The sequence below is a fragment of the Lampetra planeri genome, chromosome 39 (genome assembly GCF_965212315.1).
Source record: "Lampetra planeri chromosome 39, kcLamPlan1.2.h2, whole genome shotgun sequence".
Classification (NCBI taxonomy): domain Eukaryota; kingdom Metazoa; phylum Chordata; class Hyperoartia; order Petromyzontiformes; family Petromyzontidae; genus Lampetra; species Lampetra planeri.
In genome coordinates this window covers 10,546,205-10,567,979 of record NC_136145.1, presented here as the reverse complement: position 1 = coordinate 10,567,979, position 21,775 = coordinate 10,546,205, and the positions used below count along the sequence as shown (strand labels likewise).

The window sequence follows — 21,775 nt, the reverse complement described above, 5'->3', positions numbered from 1 at the left end:
GCGTACTCCACCATACAACACGCGTACTCCACCGTACAACACCCGCACTCCACCATACAACACACGAACTCCACCGTACAACACACGAACTCCACCATACAACACACGTACTCCACCGTACAACACGCGTACTCCACCATAAAACATGCGTACTCCACCATACAACACACGTACTCCACCGTACAACACGCGTACTCCACCATACAACACATGAAATCCACCGTACAAGACACGCACTCCACCATACAACACACGCACTCCACCGTACAAAACGCGTACTCCACCATACAACACGCGTAGTCCACCATACAACACGCGTACTCCACCATACAACACGCGTACTCCACCAAACAACACGCGTACTCCACCATACAACACGCGAACTCCACTATACAACACGCGCACTCCACCGTACAACACGCGTACTCCACCGTACAACACGCGTACTCAACCATACAACATGCGGACTCCACCATACAACACATGTACTCCACCATACAACACGCGAACTCCACCATACAACACGCGTACTCCACCATACAACACGCGTACTCCACCATACAACACGCGTACTCCACCGTACAACACGCGGACTCCACCGTACAACACGCGCACTCCACCATACAACACGCGTACTCCACCATGCAACACTCGAACTCCACCATACAACACGCGTACTCCACCATACAACACGCGTACTCCACCATACAACACAAGAACTCCACAACACGCGTACTCCACCACACAACACACGTACTCCACCATAAAACATGCGTACTCCACCATACAACACACGTACTCCACCGTACAACACGCGTACTCCACCATACAACACATGAAATCCACCGTACAAGACACGCACTCCACCATACAACACACGCACTCCACCGTACAACACGCGTACTCCACCATACAACACGCGTAGTCCACCATACAACACGCGTACTCCACCATACAACACGCGTACTCCACCAAACAACACGCGTACTCCACCATACAACACGCGAACTCCACTATACAACACGCGCACTCCACCGTACAACACGCGTACTCCACCGTACAACACGCGTACTCCACCATACAACACAAGAACTCCACCACACAACACGCGTACTCCACCACACAACACACGTACTCCACCGTACAACACGCGTACTCCACCATACAACACGCGTACTCCACCAAACAACACGCGTACTCCACCATACAACACGCGAACTCCACTATACAACACGCGCACTCCACGGTACAACACACGTACTCCACCATACAACACGCGTACTCCACCATACAACACAAGAACTCCACCACACAACACGCGTACTCCACCACACAACACACGTACTCCACCGTACAAAACGCGTACTCCACCGTACAACACGCGTACTCCACCGTACAACACGCGTACTCCACCACACAACACGCGTACTCCACCACACAACACGAGAACTCCACCATACAACACACGTACTCCACCGTACAACACGCGTACTCCACCGTACAACACACGTACTCCACCATACAACACGCGTACTCCACCGTACAACACACGAACTCCACCATACGACACGCGTACTCCACCATACAACACACGTACTCCACCATACAACACACGCACTCTACCATACAACACGCGTACTCCACCATACAACACACGAACTTCACCGTACAAGACACGCACTCCACCATACAACACACGCACTCCACCGTACAACACGCGTACTCCACCGTACAACACGCGTACTCCACCATACAACACGCGTACTCCACCATACAACACGCGAACTCCACTATACAACACGCGCACTCCACCGTACAACACGCGTACTCCACCATACAACACGCGTACACCACCATACAACACGCGGACTCCACCATACAACACGTGTACTCCACCATACAACACGCGTACTCCACCGTACAACACGCGGACTCCACCGTACAACACGCACACTCCACCATACAACACGCGTACTCCACCATGCAACACTCGAACTCCACCATACAACACGCGTACTCCACCATACAACACGCGTACTCCACCATACAACACGAGAACTCCACCACACAACACGCGTACTCCACCACACAACACGAGAACTCCACCATACAACACACGTACTCCACCGTACAACACACGTACTCCACGATACAACACGCGAACTCCACCATACAACACGCGTACTCCACCATACAACACGCGAACTCCACCATACAACACGCGTACTCCACCATACACCACGCGTACTCCACCATACAATACACGTACTCCACCATACAACACGCGTACTCCACCATACAACACGCGTACTCCACCATACAACACGCGTACTGAACCATACAACACGCGTACTCCACCAGACAACACACGCACTCCACCATACAACACACGAACTCGACCATACAAGACACGCACTCAACCATACAACACGCGTACTCCACCATACAATATGCGTACTCCTCCATACAACACACGTACTCCACCATACAACACACGTACTCCACCATACAACACACGTACTCCACCATACAACACGCGTACTCCACCATACAACACGCGTACTCCACCAAACAACACGCGTACTAAACCATACAACACGCGTACTCCACCATACAATATGCGTACTCCACAGTACTACACATATACGCCACCATACAACATGCGTACTCCACCATACAACACGCGTACTCCACCATACAACATGCGTACTCCACCATACAACACGCGTACTCCACCATATAAGACACGCACTCCACCATACAACATGCGTACTCCACCGTACAACACACGAACTCCACCATAAAAGACACACACTCCACCATACAACACGCGTACTCCACCATACAACACGCGTACTCCACCGTACAACACACGCACTCCACCATACAACACGCGTACTCCACCGTACAACACGCGTACTCCACCATACAACACGCGTACTCCACCATACAACATACGAACTCCACCATACAACACACATACTCCACCATACAACACACGTACTCCACCGTACAACACGCGTACTCCACCGTACAACACACGTACTCCACCGTACAACACACGTACTCCACCGTACAACACGCGTACTCCACCATACAACATGCGTACTCCACCGTACAACACACGTACTCCACTATACAACACACGTACACGACCGTACAACAAGCGTACTCCACCGTACAACACGCGTACTCCACCATACAACACACGAACTCCACCATACAAGACACGCACTCCACCATACAACACGCGTACTCCACCATACAACACGCGCACTCCACCGTACAACACGCGCACTCCACCGTACAACACGCGCACTCCACCGTACAACACGTGTACTCCACCGTACAACACGCGTACTCTACCGTACAACACGCGTAATCCACCATACAACACACGTACTCCACCGTACAACACACGTACTCCACCATACAACACGCGTACTCCACCGTACAACACACGTACTCCACCATACAACACACGTACTCCACCATACAACACACGTACTCCACCGTACAACACACGTACTCCACCGTACAACACGCGTACTCCACCGTACAACACGCGTACTCCACCAAACAACACGCGTACTCCACCATACACACGCGTACTCCACCATACAACACGCGTACTCCACAGTACTACACATATACTCCACCATACAACATGCGTACTCCACCATACAACACGCGTACTCCACCATACAACATGCGTACTCCACCATACAACACGCGTACTCCACCATATAAGACACGCACTCCACCACGCACTCCACCATACAACATGCGTACTCCACCGTACAACACACGAACTCCACCATAAAAGACACGCACTCCACCATACAACACGCGTACTCCACCATACAACACGCGTACTCCACCGTACAACACACGCACTCCACCATACAACACGCGTACTCCACCGTACAACACACGTACTCCACCATACAACACGCGTACTGAACCATACAACACGCGTACTCCACCAGACAACACACGCACTCCACCATACAACACACGAACTCCACCATACAAGACACGCACTCCACCATACAACACGCGTACTCCACCATACAATATGCGTACTCCTCCATACAACACACGCACTCCACCATACAACACACGAACTCCACCATACAACACACGTACTCCACCATACAACACGCGTACTCCACCATACAACACACGTACTCCACCGTACAAAACGCGTACTCCACAATACAACACGCGTACTCCACCATACAACACGCGTACTCCACCATACAACACGCGTACTCCACCAAACAACACGCGTACTCCACAATACAACACGCGTACTCCACCATACAACACGCGTACTCCACAGTACTACACATATACTCCACCATACAACATGCGTACTCCACCATACAACACGCGTACTCCACCATACAACATGCGTACTCCACCATACAACACGCGTACTCCACCATATAAGACACGCACTCCACCATACAACATGCGTACTCCACCGTACAACACACGAACTCCACCATAAAAGACACGCACTCCACCATACAACACGCGTACTCCACCATACAACACGCGTACTCCACCGTACAACACACGCACTCCACCATACAACACGCGTACTCCACCGTACAACACACGAACTCCACCATACAACACGCGTACTCCACCATACAACATACAAACTCCACCATACAACACGGGTACTCCACCATACAACACGCGCACTCCACCGTACAACACGCGCACTCCACCGTACAACACGCGTACTCCACCGTACAACACGCGTACTCTACCATACAACACGCGTACTCCACCATACAACACACGTACTCCACCGTACAACACGCGTACTCCACCGTACAACACGCGTACTCCACCATACAACACGCGTCCTCCACCATACAACATGCGTACTCCACCGTACAACACGCGTACTCCACCATACAACACGCGTACTCCACCATACAACACGCGTACTCCACAGTACTACACATATACTCCACCATACAACATGCGTACTCCACCATACAACACGCGTACTCCACCATACAACATGCATACTCCACCATACAACACGCGTACTCCACCATATAAGACACGCACTCCACCATACAACATGCGTACTCCACCGTACAACACACGAACTCCACCATAAAAGACACACTCCACCATACAACACGCGTACTCCACCATACAACACGCGTACTCCACCGTACAACACACGCACTCCACCATACAATATGCGTACTCCACCGTACAACACGCGTACTCCACCATACAACACGCGTACTCCACCATACAACACACGAACTCCACCATACAACACGCGTACTCCACCATACAACACACGTACTCCACCGTACAACACGCGTACTCCACCATACAACAAGCGTACTCCACCATACAACACGCGCACTCCACCGTACAACACGCGCACTCCACCGTACAACACGCGTACTCCACCGTACAACACGCGTACTCTACCATACAACACGCGTACTCCACCATACAACACACGTACTCCACCGTACAACACACGTACTCCACCATACAACATGCGTACTCCACCGTACAACACACATACTCCACTATATAACACACGTACACCACCGTACAACAAGCGTACTCCACCGTACAACACGCGTACTCCACCATACAACACACGAACTCCACCATACAAGACACGCACTCCACCATACAACACGCGTACTCCACCATACAACACGCGCACTCCACCGTACAACACGCGCACTCCACCGTACAACACTCGTACTCCACCATACAACACGCGTACTCCACCGTACAACACGCGTACTTTACCATACAACACGCGTACTCCACCATACAACACGCGTACTCCACCATACAACATGCGTACTCCACCATACAACACGCGTACTCCACCATATAAGACACGCACTCCACCATACAACATGCGTACTCCACCGTACAACACACGAACTCCACCATAAAAGACACGCACTCCACCATACAACACGCGTACTCCACCATACAACACACGTACTCCACCATACAACACGCGTACTCCACCATACAACACACGTACTCCACCATACAACACGCGTACTCCACCAAACAACACACGTACTCCACTGTACAACACGCGTACTCCACCATACAACACACGTACTCCACCATACAACACACGTACTCCACCGTACAACACGCGTACTCCACTGTACAACACGCGTACTCCACCATACAACACGCGTACTCCACCATACAACACACGTACTCCACCGTACAACACGCGTACTCCACCAAACAACACACGTACTCCACTGTACAACACGCGTACTCCACCATACAACACACGTACTCCACCATACAACACGCGTACTCCACAGTACTACACATATACTCCACCATACAACATGCGTACTCCACCATACAACACGCGTACTCCACAGTACTACACATATACTCCACCATACAACACGCGTACTCCACCATACAACACACGTACTCCACTGTACAACACGCGTACTCCACCATACAACACACGTACTCCACCATACAACACGCGTACTCCACCATACAACACGCGTACTCCACAGTACTACACATATACTCCACCATACAACATGCGTACTCCACCATACAACACGCGTACTCCACCATACAACATGCGTACTCCACCATACAAAACGCGTACTCCACCATATAAGACACGCACTCCACCATACAACATGCGTACTCCACCGTACAACACACGAACTCCACCATAAAAGACACGCACTCCACCATACAACACGCGTACTCCACCATACAACACGCGTACTCCACCGTACAACACACGTACTCCACCATACAACACGCGTACTCCACCGTACAACACACGTACTCCACCGTACAACACACGCACTCCACCATACAACACACGTACTCCACCATACAACACGCGTACTCCACCGTACAACACGCGTACTCCACCGTACAACACGCGAACTCCACCATACAAGACACGCACTCCACCATACAACACGCGTACTCCACCATACAACACGCGCACTCCACCGTACAACACGCGTACTCCACCGTACAACACGCGCACTCCACCGTACAACACGCGAACTCCACCATACAAGACACGCACTCCACCATACAACACGCGTACTCCACCATACAACACGCGCACTCCACCGTACAACACGCGCACTCCACCGTACAACACGCGCACTCCACCGTACAACACTCGTACTCCACCATACAACACGCGTACTCCACCGTACAACACGCGTACTTTACCATACAACACGCGTACTCCACCATACAACACGCGTACTCCACCATACAACATGCGTACTCCACCATACAACACGCGTACTCCACCATATAAGACACGCACTCCACCATACAACATGCGTACTCCACCGTACAACACACGAACTCCACCATAAAAGACACGCACTCCACCATACAACACGCGTACTCCACCATACAACACACGCACTCTACCATACAACACGCGCACTCCACCATACAACACGCGCACGCAACCATACAACACGCGTACTCTACCATACAACACGCGTACTCCACCATACAACACGCGTACTCCACCATACAACATGCGTACTCCACCATACAACACGCGTACTCCACCATATAAGACACGCACTCCACCACGCACTCCACCATACAACATGCGTACTCCACCGTACAACACACGAACTCCACCATAAAAGACACGCACTCCACCATACAACACGCGTACTCCACCATACAACACGCGTACTCCACCGTACAACACACGCACTCCACCATACAACACGCGTACTCCACCGTACAACACACGTACTCCACCATACAACACGCGTACTGAACCATACAACATGCGTACTCCACCAGACAACACACGCACTCCACCATACAACACACGAACTCCACCATACAAGACACGCACTCCACCATACAACACGCGTACTCCACCATACAATATGCGTACTCCTCCATACAACACACGCACTCCACCATACAACACACGAACTCCACCATACAACACACGTACTCCACCATACAACACGCGTACTCCACCATACAACACACGTACTCCACCGTACAAAACGCGTACTCCACAATACAACACGCGTACTCCACCATACAACACGCGTACTCCACCATACAACACGCGTACTCCACCAAACAACACGCGTACTCCACAATACAACACGCGTACTCCACCATACAACACGCGTACTCCACAGTACTACACATATACTCCACCATACAACATGCGTACTCCACCATACAACACGCGTACTCCACCATACAACATGCGTACTCCACCATACAACACGCGTACTCCACCATATAAGACACGCACTCCACCATACAACATGCGTACTCCACCGTACAACACACGAACTCCACCATAAAAGACACGCACTCCACCATACAACACGCGTACTCCACCATACAACACGCGTACTCCACCGTACAACACACGCACTCCACCATACAACACGCGTACTCCACCGTACAACACACGAACTCCACCATACAACACGCGTACTCCACCATACAACATACAAACTCCACCATACAACACGGGTACTCCACCATACAACACGCGCACTCCACCGTACAACACGCGCACTCCACCGTACAACACGCGTACTCCACCGTACAACACGCGTACTCTACCATACAACACGCGTACTCCACCATACAACACACGTACTCCACCGTACAACACGCGTACTCCACCGTACAACACGCGTACTCCACCATACAACACGCGTCCTCCACCATACAACATGCGTACTCCACCGTACAACACGCGTACTCCACCATACAACACGCGTACTCCACCATACAACACGCGTACTCCACAGTACTACACATATACTCCACCATACAACATGCGTACTCCACCATACAACACGCGTACTCCACCATACAACATGCATACTCCACCATACAACACGCGTACTCCACCATATAAGACACGCACTCCACCATACAACATGCGTACTCCACCGTACAACACACGAACTCCACCATAAAAGACACACTCCACCATACAACACGCGTACTCCACCATACAACACGCGTACTCCACCGTACAACACACGCACTCCACCATACAATATGCGTACTCCACCGTACAACACGCGTACTCCACCATACAACACGCGTACTCCACCATACAACACACGAACTCCACCATACAACACGCGTACTCCACCATACAACACACGTACTCCACCGTACAACACGCGTACTCCACCATACAACAAGCGTACTCCACCATACAACACGCGCACTCCACCGTACAACACGCGCACTCCACCGTACAACACGCGTACTCCACCGTACAACACGCGTACTCTACCATACAACACGCGTACTCCACCATACAACACACGTACTCCACCGTACAACACACGTACTCCACCATACAACATGCGTACTCCACCGTACAACACACATACTCCACTATATAACACACGTACACCACCGTACAACAAGCGTACTCCACCGTACAACACGCGTACTCCACCATACAACACACGAACTCCACCATACAAGACACGCACTCCACCATACAACACGCGTACTCCACCATACAACACGCGCACTCCACCGTACAACACGCGCACTCCACCGTACAACACTCGTACTCCACCATACAACACGCGTACTCCACCGTACAACACGCGTACTTTACCATACAACACGCGTACTCCACCATACAACACGCGTACTCCACCATACAACATGCGTACTCCACCATACAACACGCGTACTCCACCATATAAGACACGCACTCCACCATACAACATGCGTACTCCACCGTACAACACACGAACTCCACCATAAAAGACACGCACTCCACCATACAACACGCGTACTCCACCATACAACACACGTACTCCACCATACAACACGCGTACTCCACCATACAACACACGTACTCCACCATACAACACGCGTACTCCACCAAACAACACACGTACTCCACTGTACAACACGCGTACTCCACCATACAACACACGTACTCCACCATACAACACACGTACTCCACCGTACAACACGCGTACTCCACTGTACAACACGCGTACTCCACCATACAACACGCGTACTCCACCATACAACACACGTACTCCACCGTACAACACGCGTACTCCACCAAACAACACACGTACTCCACTGTACAACACGCGTACTCCACCATACAACACACGTACTCCACAGTACTACACATATACTCCACCATACAACATGCGTACTCCACCATACAACACGCGTACTCCACAGTACTACACATATACTCCACCATACAACACGCGTACTCCACCATACAACACACGTACTCCACTGTACAACACGCGTACTCCACCATACAACACACGTACTCCACCATACAACACGCGTACTCCACCATACAACACGCGTACTCCACAGTACTACACATATACTCCACCATACAACATGCGTACTCCACCATACAACACGCGTACTCCACCATACAACATGCGTACTCCACCATACAAAACGCGTACTCCACCATATAAGACACGCACTCCACCATACAACATGCGTACTCCACCGTACAACACACGAACTCCACCATAAAAGACACGCACTCCACCATACAACACGCGTACTCCACCATACAACACGCGTACTCCACCGTACAACACACGTACTCCACCATACAACACGCGTACTCCACCGTACAACACACGTACTCCACCGTACAACACACGCACTCCACCATACAACACACGTACTCCACCATACAACACGCGTACTCCACCGTACAACACGCGTACTCCACCGTACAACACGCGAACTCCACCATACAAGACACGCACTCCACCATACAACACGCGTACTCCACCATACAACACGCGCACTCCACCGTACAACACGCGTACTCCACCGTACAACACGCGCACTCCACCGTACAACACGCGAACTCCACCATACAAGACACGCACTCCACCATACAACACGCGTACTCCACCATACAACACGCGCACTCCACCGTACAACACGCGCACTCCACCGTACAACACGCGCACTCCACCGTACAACACTCGTACTCCACCATACAACACGCGTACTCCACCGTACAACACGCGTACTTTACCATACAACACGCGTACTCCACCATACAACACGCGTACTCCACCATACAACATGCGTACTCCACCATACAACACGCGTACTCCACCATATAAGACACGCACTCCACCATACAACATGCGTACTCCACCGTACAACACACGAACTCCACCATAAAAGACACGCACTCCACCATACAACACGCGTACTCCACCATACAACACACGCACTCTACCATACAACACGCGCACTCCACCATACAACACGCGCACGCAACCATACAACACGCGTACTCTACCATACAACACGCGTACTCCACCATACAACACGCGTACTCCACCATACAACACGCGTACTCCACCATACAACACGCGCACTCCACCATACAACACGCGCACGCAACCATACAACACGCGTACTCCACCATACAACACGCGTACTCCACCATACAAAAAGCGTACTCCACCATACAATACGCGAACTCCACCATACAACACGCGCACGCAACCATACAACACGCGTACTCCACCATACAACACGCGTACTCCACCATACAACACGCGTACTCCACCATACAACACGCGTACTCCATCGTACAACACGCGTACTCCACCGTACTACACACGGACTCCACGTGGACTCCACCATACCACACACGCACTCCACCGTGCAACACGCGACTCCACCGTACAACATGCAGACTCCGTAAATACCAGCGGACACCGCACGACACGCAGACTCCGTATGACACGCGGACTCCACCGTGCCCACATCGAACCGGAGACGGATTCCAGGGAATCTAACTAGGGAAGTAGTTATTTTCAGAAAGAGAGAGTTTAATTTGTTTAACCAGGTGCGAACTCAAGAGAACTCCATGCGTGTAAAGAGTGGTAACCGTTTATAGCATGAGGGGAAACGTGACCGGAATAATGGAGGAGTATGATTCTTAGCCTGTCTAAGAATCATATTCCGGCTAACATTTTAAGACTGTCGAAACTGCTACAAGCTAAATCAAATATATGTCACAACAGCAAGCATTGAAATACGTACAAATAGACCAAATGTGAAACGAAAATGAATCAACTTTTAAATGAGAGCAGAACACGGGACAACACCATAATAGGCAGCATCAAGCGTGAAGGTAGGAAACAGGTGCAGAGATAAGAGGCTCTGTCACCTCGGAGGGACATGAGAGGGGAGGACGCCTATTAGAGTTCAAAGCCAGAAGGCACATGGTGATAATGAACACCGTTATTCAAAAGTAATAAGATTGTAGAATATGTAAAATGTTTATTTTCGAACATAATTATGTTTCTTTACTGATGAAAGCCTCATGAAAGACTCTCTGGGAGGAAACCGGAAAACCAGGGGAAAACCACATAGACTAAGGGGAGGACATACAAACTCTACGAAAAAAAACTGCTGAAGTAGGAAATCGAACCCAGACCCTTATTGCTGTGAGCCGTGAGTGTTACCACTGCACTGGCACCCTGGAGATATTGAGTTAAAAAAATGAGTCCCAATGAGAAAATTTGAAATTGACTCGATTCTGATGGACAAACCCCAGATTGTCAGAGATGTCTCCTCCCTTCATAAAACTCGAAACGGGAAGGGTGCGATGTAAGTTACAATTCAACATTGCCAAGGAGAGGGCAGAGCTAATCACGGGCAACATCAAGACTGTTAACATGAAAAACAAAGTGCAGGAGTTAGAATAATTTACACTTACTCTAAGCAATAGACTGAAAGCCATAAAGAAGCAAAATTATTACATCGAAGTAAAAATATATATATTTAGTCATACTGCTACATTAGCAGTGGTGCCCTGGCACAATGGACCTTCTTCATTTACGTGCCATGAAGAAGGTCCATTGCCTGAAATGTCTACCATTTCCTTCTCAGGCCAGGGTGTTCTTGACAAATGTGCTGAGTTGTTTGAATAATTCAATGACAGCACCCAAATGAATGCGTTAACTTATAGTGTAGTGAACTGAGAGTGGGGGGGAAGAGCAAATAATCGCAAACAAGCTACCTTGAGATCACGGCCATGCTACACGTGGCCAGTTGGTGGATCACACGACTCGGCAAAGCTCAGACTACCCAACGGCGTCGAGGTCGCCATCTCCTGGCTCACCAGAGCATGATGGCGGTGCGGTCAGTTGAGATCCTAGTGTAATATGAGGCTATATCCGGCTCACTGACGTATCACAACTCGTCATGGTGATTGGCTCTGCCGGTCCTGGTTAACAGCCAATGGGGGGAAGCCTGGGGGCAAGGCCCTGACGTGATGGAAAGGTGACAGCTATAAGGATTGGTTCTGCTGGCTTTGGCCTCAGCCAATGGGGAGATCAGTCAGGGGCGTGGTCCCGGGAGCTGACGAGGGAGCCTGAAAGATTCGATGCAGGTTAACGAGGATTGGCGGAAACGTACCACGTGACCCGGGTATTAAATAGGGGTGGAGACGGACGACTCATGGTCAGAACGGGAACAGACAGAGGGGGGAGGCCACGCGGGAGCGGGGCTCCGAGTTGCCACGTGGCAGTGCGTCTCTCTCTCTATATCTGTCCCTCTCACGCTGCCTATCAGCATTGTGGAGTAAACTGTAAGATAAGTTGAATAAAAGACGAAATCCAAAAGTTGCCTCAACGAGCTTTATTACACTAGGATGGAATGCACATTAATTTCCATTGGTAGTCCATCTGTAGAGGAGATTGAGTGTGACCTCATCCTGGCACGCGTGGTTTTCTCCATGTGTTCTGGTTTTCTAAAACAAATAAACGAAATAAAGATCCCCCATATAGACTTCAAAGACTGTTGGGGCAAATTCTATTAGCGAGCACCTATGAAGGCCGGCACAGCACAGGGGGTGGGTGACCAGCACCACACCCAGCCGTCTTTATTGCTCGAGTGGCAATGTTTACACACTGCACCAGGTACTCATTTGAGGCCGAGTCGAGCTACGGGAAGCCCGAGACCGGGTCAGATAATCATCACTAGTGTTGGCCATGAGTGGGAATCGAACCCGGGTCGTCGAGCTCGTGCGGCACGCTAACCGTTACACGACCACCCCGCACAACGAACACCTGTGGAAAGCGGTGTTCATTATTAATGGAGTTGGCCAAACACATCAAAATAAGACCACAGAGCTTGGGCAACTGCTGGTAGCTCCGGTTCTGGCCGCCTTCCCACTTGTCTGTGGTTTTCCCTGCTCATCTGTGCAAAAATTGCGCTGCGTTACAAATTGCGCAGTGTTTTTGAGATGCGATTTTCATGATTGATGCTGCTATATACGTAAAAATTTTGATTAAAAAACCATCATGAAAGAATACAGACAAACTATATCGAAGACGCATAATTGTGTAAAACCATTCTGGAAATAATGGTAATGTAAATTATCGCACAAAACACATACGTGATTGCAGGTGTCATAAATGATGGGTCAAAGAAAGCACTACTTCGATAATTGAATATTTACTAACGGTGGCCTTTAGCAAAACGGACCATCTCGCGAGGTATGTCAGAGAATCAAGCAATCTCATGCAGATATTTTCTTATTCACAGCATGAACAAACTGGAACACTCCTGTACCAGATTGAAATAAGTGTGGAAATGATCAAACGAGGAGGGCCAGCTGTTTTAACTAAATTCGCAGACATTTATTCAAGGAAGAGACATAAATTAACTCCCACTATCGTGCAATGGCATGTCAATAATTATTTTATTCAACACAACACTGACTTTAAAATGCAAAAAATGGAAATGATTTCCTGCCTCAAGTGAGCACTGAGGCATCGGTGCTCATCTCCTCTTTACAGTGCTGCAGAGCCAACGGAAGAAACTCCACATTCCTATGGCGGCGGCGGGTCCCTCCGTAGGACCACTGTTGGCTATCTCACTAAATGTCACTCGTTTCTTTGGCCCCGAAGGGACGACATTGGAGGGATAAGTCAAGACCCAATTCGGAGTTGAACTCTCGACCTTCCAATTGCGAGCTGCACGCTACACCCCTGAGCCGTCATGGGGCCAGAGCGCCGTCTTCACTTACCACTAAAATAGGCCTTGACCAACTCTTTAGTTTGGTCGATTGCTCTGGTTTTGTTTTTGTTTCCTACTTTTCTTGCATTATGCATTGGGATCCTAGGGTGGAATGCGCATTATACATTTCAATTATTATTTTTAACGTAATTAAGGATAGCCTATTTTCACGAATTAAATATTTACCTAATTAGACGAATGAACCCTGTAAAGTACGTAAAAGCAATCTGCGATCAACTATTATTACACTAATTAACCCTGTAAGTTACAACCAATCAATATGCAATCAACTCCAATATCCGGTTAACCTGCAGGGGTGGTGTGATGACGTCATGGCCGGTCTGATGACGTAAATGAGACCTACTTAAGGACCCAGGTCAATGAAGTTGCAGGCAATCACCTGACTTTTTGCGAATATCTGAAGATGCCGGTTCTGATCTCCAGTGAAACGTCGTACAAAAGAGCTAATTTTAAAACAAGCAACGGATCGCACTCCCGCAGGCAGAGTTTATTGTTCGTGCCAGATCCTAAGTCTACTAACGCTACTAATCCTCAACAAATGTTACGTTGTGTTCCTCAGAAAGTCGGCAAAGTGAGTGCGAAACAACGTACATCGGGGCGACGTATTTAGGGGGACCCCTGTAATTTATTTCAATTGGCAAATGTAGACCATGACACCGGCACAACATGGTTAACATCCACCGAGTAGCCGGTGGCGTGCAATTACGGCTAGTACACCTGCAGCAATAATCACAGCGACCTGCCGGGTTCGAAACCACATACCGCTGCAACACGCAGCCAACGCACCACTGCTGGGCTGTGATGAATGTCACAACCCGAAAACTAGTGGGCGATTAACGAGATGGTAATCGTGTCAGCGAGTGATTACCATCTTGTTTTGTGTTTTTCATTTGTCACACTCGTGTTTCAAATGGTGGACGCCGCTCCCGAGCACTTTTCAGTCACAGTTTCTGCATCCCCTTTTTTCCCCCCCATGCTCCATTGACGCTGTTTAATTGAGAGCATCGTGACTTCTCCATGAGGCGCGACCTTAGCGGGAGGTTTAACCACGGCGGGTTGGGGAGTGCCAAAACCCCGGCAGCGGGGGCGGCCGGCACATAACCCACGTATCACACACGGTCATACAAAGCACGCTGACACGTTCCAATTAGACGCGGGCGCCGACTGCATCGCTCCTTCGCTCGCTATATTCTCGGTCCTCCTCCTTCACACGCACAATCGGGGCGTAGGGTTCGCCGCTGGCTCTGCGCTCCCCCGTGGCTTCCTGCAAAACCCGATTCGCCTGGTCTGACCCGCACGCGCTCTCGTCCCACTTGTGAGCGTGCCCCCGGGGGACCCAGAGACCTCTCTCCCACGAGGAATTTCGCCAGGAATTTAAATGAGTCAATAAATTGCCTCCGTCGAGGCACACAGCCAAGGGGGGGTGGCGGCGGGTGAGAAATCTGTACAATTTTCAAGAGCTGATTTCGCCAGGCAGATGCTCTTGATATCCCTGTATAAAAATGCAGTCTTTTTTTACGTCTATAATGATGCCCTGACAAATCCTCCGAGCTCTCAGTTGGGTTCCACGGACACAAGTGCTGGGCTACTGCACAAGGCTGGCACGGCCACCTCCGATAACAGTACAGGATTAAGGAGTCGCGTGATTGTAACTGCACTGCAGTCATTGCCCCAATACACACTTTTTCAGGAGGTACAAATGGAATGGGAGCCTTTGGCCAAATCACCCGGATTGCACTCAATCGCATCAAAATATCAGAAGCTAAGCCGGAGTGAGCCTGGTTAGTTCTTGGCTGGGTGATCACCGTGTATAAAATGGGTGTTAAAGGATGTTGCATGGGACAGTGCATAAAATACATTGGTGTACTGTACTCCAACATATATGCTCCCCACCTTCACCATCCCACATTGAGCAACATACTGAAGTATGGTAATTGAACCCCCAAGACCCGCACGGCATGGGGAGGCCCTCAATACAGCAGTGGATTGGCATAACGGCTGCAAACGTACACAAGTAAACATGTATATGCGTACAAATAAATTCCGTTGCTTTTGAAATGCAATACAAAAGAAGAAGTAGTTCTAGTAGTGCCGGACTTCCGAGGATTTCTAAACACGGCAGACCTTTGAGGAGGGCGGAGTAGAACTGAGGCTCGATGGCCCCGACCGCCACATACTGCCCGTCGGCCGTGCGGTACGTGTCGTAGAAGGGTGCCCCGGTGTCCAGCATGTTCTCTCCACGAGGCCGGGCCCACAGGCCCGCGGGCCGCGTGCGCCACACGAATGAGCCCACATAGGCCGCCCCCTCCACCTGCCCGGGAGCGCAAAGTAGACAGGAGGTGAGGTGAGACAGCGGCCCCCAAGTGACGTCGTCCCACAGTGACCGACTTGGGAGAGATTTATCAGAATCAAAATATATATTTATACTGGGGGATTCCGATGAGCTATGTAGCTAGTTTTCACAGATGTCAAGGAGGGGCGGGTCAGAGCGCTACAACAAGCAATACAAAAACACGACAGGAGTGCAAAATATAGGAAAGGTAAACAAATCGCTTAAAAAAATATATAAAATAAACTATTTTTATCTTTCCAGGCAAAGCCCACCGAACTATTAGCTTATTTTTCAGAAGTGACCTGCCCATAAATGATAGCGCAACGAGATCGCTTACCACATTGGAATTTACAGCAGCAAAATCATCCAAATAATATATCTCCTTTCTTACACTGTGCAATCGAGTCCATGGTGATGTGGCTCAGAAGGCGCCAGGTTATTTTCCCACTGCAGGACATGAGCCGTGCTGCTGACATTACTTGCAATAAACGAGTCGAGTCGCGTGCAGATAGTGATATGTATAACGGAAATTATTAACCCCGCCCCTGGCCCTGCTTGGCCCCCAGCCAGAATCCGATGGGAGGCCAGGGTTTAACGGTTTGTTTCTGGCTTGGCTGGACAAATAGCCGATGGAAAACCACCTGTAGTCTGAAGGTCCCTCATGTAGCTAGAGCTTAGGGGCTCACATTATGAGGGGCCTTTAAATATACAAAAAAATATCTGATATGAAGTGTCAAGTTTTACATAATCGGTTGAAAAATTTAGGAAACGAGGAAAAAAGACTCTCTAAAATGTTTTTTTTCATTCCGATATGACAAAAATATAGAGGTATTCTTCGATGGGGCCTCTTAAGCTTGACATAGCTTAGGGCCCCCAGCTATGTCATAATCCGGTCCTGGTTGCATCTCTCTACAACAGGGGTGGCCAACCTGTAACAGACCAAGAGCCAAAAATTACCCATGAGTTCTGCAAAGAGCCAAGTGTATTTCTATTGACAGTTTTAGGCACAGCACGGGAGACATTCATTATTTTTTGCTACTGTGAAAGCGTGTTCTATGTTATGCCCTTTCAAAAGAACTGCATGTGGTGGATTAAAGAACCGCATGTGGGTCGGAAGACGCCCAGTTGGCCACTGCTGCTCTACAAGAAGACAGAGCAGCCAAGGGGGCAGGACACTTGGCACCCCTCACGTCACATGCAAAAGGTGTGGGTGGCCTGCCGTTCCATTACCAGTCTTTTCCAAAATACCTTGTTCTTCAGCCAGAAATGCATCCTGCCCAAGAAGACTTATTTTCTTAAACAGCCAATATCAATCATCTAATTTTATTTGTTCCCAATCTATGCACTCCGTCTTCATGTCTCTCAGTGCAATTCCCAGCGTGCACCTTTCCAAGTGTCTTTGTACACTGTTCATCTCCTGTTCCATTTTCTTTGCGAGTGTCCTTTTTCTGGTTCAAATGGAATTGCGGTAACATGCACTGATTACTTTTTCATGTAAATTGCCTTTTGACAGCCTAAACATGTGTAGATTATCATGGTATTTTATATTCATTATTTTTTCCCAGAATCTGATTGATAGATGCATGACTGAAGACGTCATATCAAACAATGAATGGGAGCATGATAGCAGTTGATTGACTATTCACAAAAGATTGCCATTTGGTAGAAAGACGGAAGCATTACACATGATTGGGACGAATCCTTAACATTAGTGTATAATGTAACATGGATCTTTGTAGCAAAACTCATGAGTATGAATTTTACACACTTTGTAATGCTTACCTAATAGGACTGAGAGTTTGTTTGAATTAGCTGTCCATCCATACATCTCTCTGTTCTGCGCTCCGTTTGTCTGTCCGTCCATAACAACATAACTCCCGTGTAGGTGATACAATATGAACCAAAACTTAGAATGTTGCGTTGCTACAGTGAGGGAAAAAAGTATTTGATCCCCTGCTGATTTTGTACGTTTGCCCACTGACAAAAAAATGATCAGTCTATAATTTTAATGGTAGGTTTATTTGAACAGTGAAAAACAGAATAACAACAACAAAATCCAGAAAAACGCATGTCAAAAATGTTATAAATTGATTTGCATTGTAATGAGGGAAATAAGTATTTGACCCCTCTGCAAAACATGACTTAGTACTTGGTGGCAAAACCCTTGTTGGCAATCACAGAGGTCAGATGTTTCTTGTAGTTGGCCACCAGGTTTGCACACATCTCAGGAGGAAGTTTGTCCTACTCCTCTTTGCAGATATTCTCCAAGTCATTAAGGTTTCGAGGCTGACGTTTGGCAACTCGAACCTTCAGCTCCCTCCACAGATTTTCTATGGGATTAAGGTCTGGAGACTGGCTAGGCCACTCCAGGACCTTAATGTGCTTCTTCTTGAGCCACTCCTTTGTTGCCTTGGCCGTGTGTTTTCGGTCATTGTCATGCTGGAATACCCATCCACGACCCATTTTCAATGCCCTGGCTGAGGGAAGGAGGTTCTCACCCAAGATTTTACAGTACATGGCCCCGTCCATCGTCCCTTTGATGCGGTGAAGTTGTCCTGTTCCCTTAGCAGAAAAACACCCCCAAAGCATAATGTTTCCACCTCCATGTTTGACGGTGGGGATGGTGTTCTTGGGGTCATAGGCAGCATTCCTCCTCCTCCAAACACGGCGAGTTGATGCCAAAGAGCTCCATTTTGGTCTCATCTGACCACAACACTTTCACCCAGTTGTCCTATGAATCATTCAGATGTTCATTCGTAAACTTCAGACGGGCATGTATATGTGCTTTCTTGAGCAGGGGGACCTTGCGGGCGCTGCAGGATTTCAGTCCTTCACAGCGTAGTGTGTTACCAACTGTTTTCTTGGTGACTATGGTCCCAGCTGCCTTGAGATCATTGACAAGATCCTCCCGTGTAGTTCTGGGCTGATTCCTCACCGTTCTCATGATCATTGCAACTCCACGAGGTGAGATCTTGCATGGAGCCCCAGGCCGAGGGAGATTGACAGTTATTTTGTGTTTCTTCCAATTGCGAATAATCGCACCAACTGTTGTTACCTTCTCACCAAGCTGCTTGGCGATGGTCTTGTAGCCCATTCCAGCCTTGTGTATGTCTACAATCTTGTCACTGACATCCTTGGAGAGTTCTTTAGTCTTGGCCATGGTGGAGTTTGGAATCTGATTAATTGCTTCTGTGAACAGGTGTCTTAAATACAGGTAACAAGCTGAGATTAGGAGCACTCCCTTTAAGAGTGTGCTCCTAATCTCAGCTCGTTACCTGTATAAAAGACAACTAGGAGCCAGAAATCTTTCTGATTGAGAGGGGGTCAAATACTTATTTCCCTCATTAAATGCAAATCAACTTGTAACATTTTTGACATGCATTTTTCTGGATTTTTGTTGTTGTTATTCTGTCTCTCACTGTTCAAATAATCCTACCATTAAAATTATAGACTGATCATTTCTTTGTCAGTGGGCAAACGTACAAAATCAGCAGGGGATCAAATACTTTTTTCCCTCACTGTATTTGGGACTTACTTCATTAAAAACTGGCCACATTGCTAAAAACGGCTTGGTTTACTCACACCGATAGCATGGCGGTGGTGGCTACGCACACCTGTAATCCAGCACTGTGCAGGCAGCAAGGATTGGTAGATCACATAAATATTGCAAACCTCCCTTCTTGTGGTCATTGAGGTGCCATACCCTGCCTCGCGTAGGGGCCACTCTTGTAGAGTGTTGCACCCACGCACAGTGGGTTTTCTCCGGGTGCTGCGGTTTCCTCCCACATGTGTCGTGGGTTACATTCAGGCGCACACTGGAACTTTCGAGGCAACACCATTTATCAGCTAAACACAATGGGTAACTCTTAACATTAACAGGATAACAATATAGGGTGGTAACCACCGTTCCTAACTTAGCTAACACACGGGGATACTACATTACTGGACCGGAGACCGAGGATCGTAGATGGTGGCTTCATCCCAGAGTTGACCCAGCAGAACAGCCCAGCTCTCCGTCCACACCCCGCCCTAGGCCACACCCCCCTTTCCGATCCTTCGGGAAGGCCCGAGCCCCCAACCACGTGACCCCCTGGGGCCCCTGGCCCCCCTTTATCCGGTCACGTGTCCTGTTGGGTTCACGCAGAGTGTCACGGTCTGACACGACCTCCGTGACATCCGCCTACAGCCCCCATACCGAGCCAACACAGTAGTGTCATTCTACTACACTACACATGTATAAACACTCATTAACTGGCTGCAAACATCTTAATATATAGAGAACCGAAGAGCTTGGTAAAT

The 21,775-nt window shown here is 49.1% G+C and overlaps 1 protein-coding gene across 3 annotated transcripts in view; it reads right to left on the bottom strand.

The window, feature by feature from the left end:
• AMACR (alpha-methylacyl-CoA racemase) overlaps positions 1-21,775 on the bottom strand; it is a 47,477-nt gene that overhangs the window by 3,044 nt on the left and 22,658 nt on the right. For 2 of the 3 annotated variants that reach the window (XM_078612815.1, XM_078612816.1), the window contains exons 5-6: positions 18,862-18,924; positions 17,269-17,455 (exon numbers count right to left, since the gene is read on the bottom strand). In XM_078612815.1, the coding sequence (XP_078468941.1) occupies positions 17,269-17,455; positions 18,862-18,924 (250 nt within the window). The remainder of the gene's footprint in view (positions 1-17,268; positions 17,456-18,861; positions 18,925-21,775) is intronic. The other variant, XM_078612817.1, reaches the window with a different exon arrangement.